At 25.1% G+C, this 4,697-nt stretch overlaps 1 protein-coding gene across 1 annotated transcript in view; it reads right to left on the bottom strand.

Annotated features, from left to right (window-relative positions):
- The window catches only part of LOC117175032 (actin-related protein 2/3 complex subunit 4), an 18,134-nt gene extending 13,437 nt beyond the window's left edge, over positions 1-4,697 (bottom strand). Inside the window, exons 1-2 of the mRNA XM_033364545.1 lie at positions 4,506-4,697; positions 3,293-3,619 (exon numbers count right to left, since the gene is read on the bottom strand). Of these exons, the coding sequence (XP_033220436.1) occupies positions 3,293-3,619; positions 4,506-4,508 (330 nt within the window). The 5' untranslated portion in view covers positions 4,509-4,697. The remainder of the gene's footprint in view (positions 1-3,292; positions 3,620-4,505) is intronic.

Genomic DNA, 4,697 nt, shown 5'->3' with positions numbered 1-4,697 from the left:
AGACCGATATTTTATGTATAAAAAAAGTTCGAACGTTCAAAAAATGTTGAGGTTCAGAAAAAAGATGAAATAATTTTCAGTGAAGTTTCTACCAAAATGCTGCACCTAAACGTACTTTATTGCACTCTAAAACATTTTCCAAAGTTTCAGCTAGATATTTTATTTACAAAAAAAGTTCTCAGGTTCAAAAAAACATTCAGTGAACTGAAAAACTGTGGTCGGTAATATAGGTATTTAGCTGTGTCACATGCCCTTAATTCCATCAAAAACAGTTTAATCCAACCAAACAAGACGAATTTTCAAGAAAATAAAAACAATTTAAACAAAAAAGTTTATTTTCAACCAAAGAATATTAAGTCTAGACGAAAATGATAATAATTGATACTTGAACCAAAAAATATTTTAATTTTGAATACATAGTTAATTTTTCAAGTAAGAAATATACATTATAAGTTTAAAACAATTTTTAATTTCATATAAAAAAAAGGAATTTTCAACAAAAAGTTAAAATTTCAAAGAAAAAGATGAATTCTCAACCAAGAAAATTAATTATCGAAAAAAACAACTTTCGAGCCAAAAAAATAATTATTAAGCAAAAATGAAAGTTGAATTTTCAGTAGAAAAAAAATTAATTATCAGGTATAAAAATTAATTAAAAAAAAAAATCAAGCCGAAAAGTTGAATTTTCTTCAAACCAAATTAAATTTCGAAGAAAAGTTACGAATAAAAAAAAAGTGAACTTTCAACTTTCATTTATCGAAAATTCGCAGTCTTTCCGGTTTTCCCTAACCAGTTTTAAAATTCCAGAATTCCCTAACCTTTAGCAACTGGAGTTCTTAAATTAATCAATATAACCGAGAATATGACAGAATTTAGAATAATTTACAAGAATTTAAGGGAATTTATGGTTTTCAACAATATTTTGATTGTTCAGGTTATATCAGCGGTTGAATATACATTATTTTCTAGTTCAGACATATTGAGGAGTTATAATGTTTCATATATTTAAAAATTTTCAAATGTATCAATTTATTTCAAACGAAAAAATTTTTTTTCTGTTTTAACAGATAATTCTTTTAAAAAATACTGGAATTTTCAATAAAATAATTGAATCTTTAAAATAATAGTTGCATATTCAACCTAAAAAGACAAATTTTTAACTAAAAAGTGTGAAAGTTTGTAGTTTAATAAAAAAGAATGAAATTTTTACAACAAAAGAAAAAAATTTTAAAACCAAACAGACGAATTTCCAACAAATAAAGAGTTTTCAATCAAAAAATAAATGAAAGTTTATCTGAATTATTGAAGAAAAAGGAAATTACCAACTAAAAAATATCAATCTTAAAAATAGGAAAAGTTCCATTTTCTTTTAAAAAATTAATTCTAGACAAGAAAAAAGAAGTATTTTCCACTAAACAGTTAAATTTTCAACCAGACATAAATCTTAAATAAAAAAATATTAATATGTAGTTTAACTTTGACCCAAGTAGTTGAATTTGCAATTAAAAAATATTTATTTATAACAAGATAATTAAACTTTTATCCAACGAGATAACTTTTCAACTGAAAATATAAATCTTTTAAAAGAAGTGATTTCTTGACAAAGCGATTCAACCAAATGTTTTAAACAAATTAGTTGAATTATCAAGCAAAGAAGAACGATTTTTAACCAAAAAGTTGCATTTTCATACAAAAAATGAAATTTTTTCTATAACAGATGAATTTTTAAATCAAGAAGATAAATTTTCAAACAAATAGTTGAATTTTCGGTTAAAAAAGATTTTACTCGAGTTTTTACGATCAAGCTATGAATTTTTTAACAAGAAATAATTTTCAAGCAAAAAATTCAATTATCAATCCAAAAAGACGAATTTTCAATCCAAAAAGACGAGTTTTTAACCAAAAAGGATGATTTTTTAACAAAATCGTTTAATTCTCCAGCAAATAGTTGCATTTTTATCAAAAAATATCAAGTTTATCTTAAAGCAGAAGAATTTTTTATTACCAAAAAAGTTGAATTTTCATACAAAAAAGATTCTAGTTAACTCAGTAAACTCTCTTTTGAAATTTATTCTCCTTATTTAAAAATTCTTCTTTTTAGTTAAAAATGTAAGTATTCTAATTAAATAATAATTTTAGTTAAAAATTCATCTTTCAGGCTGAAAATAAAATTAATTGTCTGAAAGTACAACTCTTTTGTTACAAATTATTTTGTTGAAAAATAAGCTGTTTGATTGATAACTTGTTTTTTTGTTTGGATAAAAAAGAATTTTTTGCCGTAATTTTCAGTATTTTGTTGAATTTTTTTTTTTTTTGTTGAGTTGAAAATTATTATTCTTTTGAACTAAAAATGTAACTATTGTTCCAGTTGAATATTCCATAATTTTAGTTAAAATTCATACCTTTGGTTGAACAATTATTGTTTGATTAAAAATTTATTTATTCGATTTTTGATTATAAAATGGTAACTTTTTTAGTTCAAAATTCGTTTTTTTTTTTGTTGAAAATTGATTTTTTAACTTAAAACGTAATTATTTCAGTTTTGATTGACAATTTATCTTTTCCTTGTAAAAATTAATTTTGTTTGTTGTTGAAGATTCACTGTTTTAGTTGAAAACTCATCATTTTTGCATAAACTTCAACAACTATTCCAGTTGACGATTCATCATGTACGTTGAAAATTCATCAGCTGGGAAAAAATTTTTTTTTTTCAAAATGTAATTTTTTTTATTCATCTCTAGCAAATAGTTGCATTTTTATCAAAAAATATGAAATTTATCTTAAAGCAAAAAATTGTGTATTGCAAAAAAGTTTAGTTTTCATCAAACAAAGATTCAAGTTAATTCCGTAACATCAAAAATTGAATTTTTGTAACAAAAAAATAAGTTTCTATGAAAAAAAATTGAATTTTAAATCCAAAAAGGCGAATTTTTTCAACCAAAAAGGGTGAATTTCTAACAATATAGTTAAATTCTCAACCAGATAGTTGCATTTTTGTATTAAAACAGATGAATTTGTAATAAAAAAAAAACATTTTTTTTATAAATGGACTTTCACCTAAAAAATATTTCAGTTCATTTTTCCAACACCAAAATGTAAATTTTAAACAAAAAGTAAATTTTCAAGAAAATAGTATAATAGCTTAATTTCTGCTAAAGCAGGTAAACTTAAAAAAAATAGTTGAATTTTCAACCGAAAAGTTAAGGAAAAAATGCAATTTTCTATTAATTAAAAGAAATTCTGAGATTCTCATAAATTCTCAGAGAATTTACACTGAAATTAAATTGCATACCTCTATAGGTTTTCTCCTGAGAATCATGAAATTTTCCGCACGCATCGTCATAAATCTGGTGAATTTATGACAAAGAATCTTTTCTAAATCATCAGCCTGTTTCACAGCAATGCTAATTCTCATACTGTTTACACTCGACTCAATCAGAATTTTTTCCTTATTATTCCTGCTGATGAGAATTGGCGTTAAGAGGAGTTCCTTACTCATTCTTACTTCCACTTCCGGTTTATTGTGTTTTTCTACAATTTGTGATGAAAAATTTTCAAGACACATTGCAGCCGTGAGCGTTCGCCTTACGGCTGTCAAATAAGGTTTCAGTGATCCAGACTGTAAACAAATTTATTAGGTTTAGACATAAGCCCCCCAAAAAAGATCAATACTTATAAATTAGATAAATTTGGTAGACAATTTTTAATTATTTTCAACAAATGCAATATTTAAGAATATTTCTGGAATTCAACCATTTTATTGCGAAACATCACTTTCAAAAAGAAATTTCTAAATCAGCTAAATTATTTTGTTTTTCGTCAAATCCAATCCAGATTATAATAAAATATTTTTTAAATATGATTAAACCGAATTTTATTACACGCATGAGAAATGTGGAATACCATCACGATAATTCTCAACTTGTTGGCAATGACACTCTTTCACTCTCACTCATATTACTAAAATAATTATAATTATAAGTAAAATTGTTAATAATAGCACGGGGGAAAATAATTTGAAGTTTAAATATAAATATTTTGAAACCTAAAAACCTAATTTCTTATTAATCACTGGAATCTTTCAGAATGTAAATACAAGAAGAAACTACCTACTAAAAGCAAAATTTAATTAAATTAAATTCTCAACACTTCAGAGCCAATTCAACCAGCTTCAATCAAATTTTCTCTGAATAATTTTTAACATTTTATAATAATTGAAAACATTCCTTAATGACTCTATTGTGTATTTTACAATTTTTATATGACTCATTTATCGCAAAATCGTACTCAGGCACGTTTTTTGCATCGGTAGCCGTCATGTAAATTAATCGGGACAATTAAGGCTAATATTGCAGTAAAACTTGATGATTAATAATCATATGTCAAGAAAATCAGTGCCACCGGATATAATAAGTAGAGGATGCATAATTTTATCAGTTGCAATGTAAAACAATGTAGATAAACTTGTATCAAGGCGTTCCTAACCTCTCACGCCGATGACTTACCATTTTAGCAAACAGGGAATTAAATCCACTTTTGGTCTTTTCCCAATTTTCCGTAGAATTATTTGTATTTTTGGATCCTTTTTGGAATTATTTTGCGGTGAAAGTAAACAATGACATTACACAGGAGTGTTTATCACAGTCAATCTCGACAGTTTGACGGATTTTCGCTTTTCGACTGAGCTGACGCTACGC

The sequence above is a fragment of the Belonocnema kinseyi genome, chromosome 6, assembly GCF_010883055.1.
Source record: "Belonocnema kinseyi isolate 2016_QV_RU_SX_M_011 chromosome 6, B_treatae_v1, whole genome shotgun sequence".
Lineage (NCBI taxonomy): Eukaryota > Metazoa > Arthropoda > Insecta > Hymenoptera > Cynipidae > Belonocnema > Belonocnema kinseyi.
This window is presented reverse-complemented; position numbering and strand designations above follow the sequence as displayed.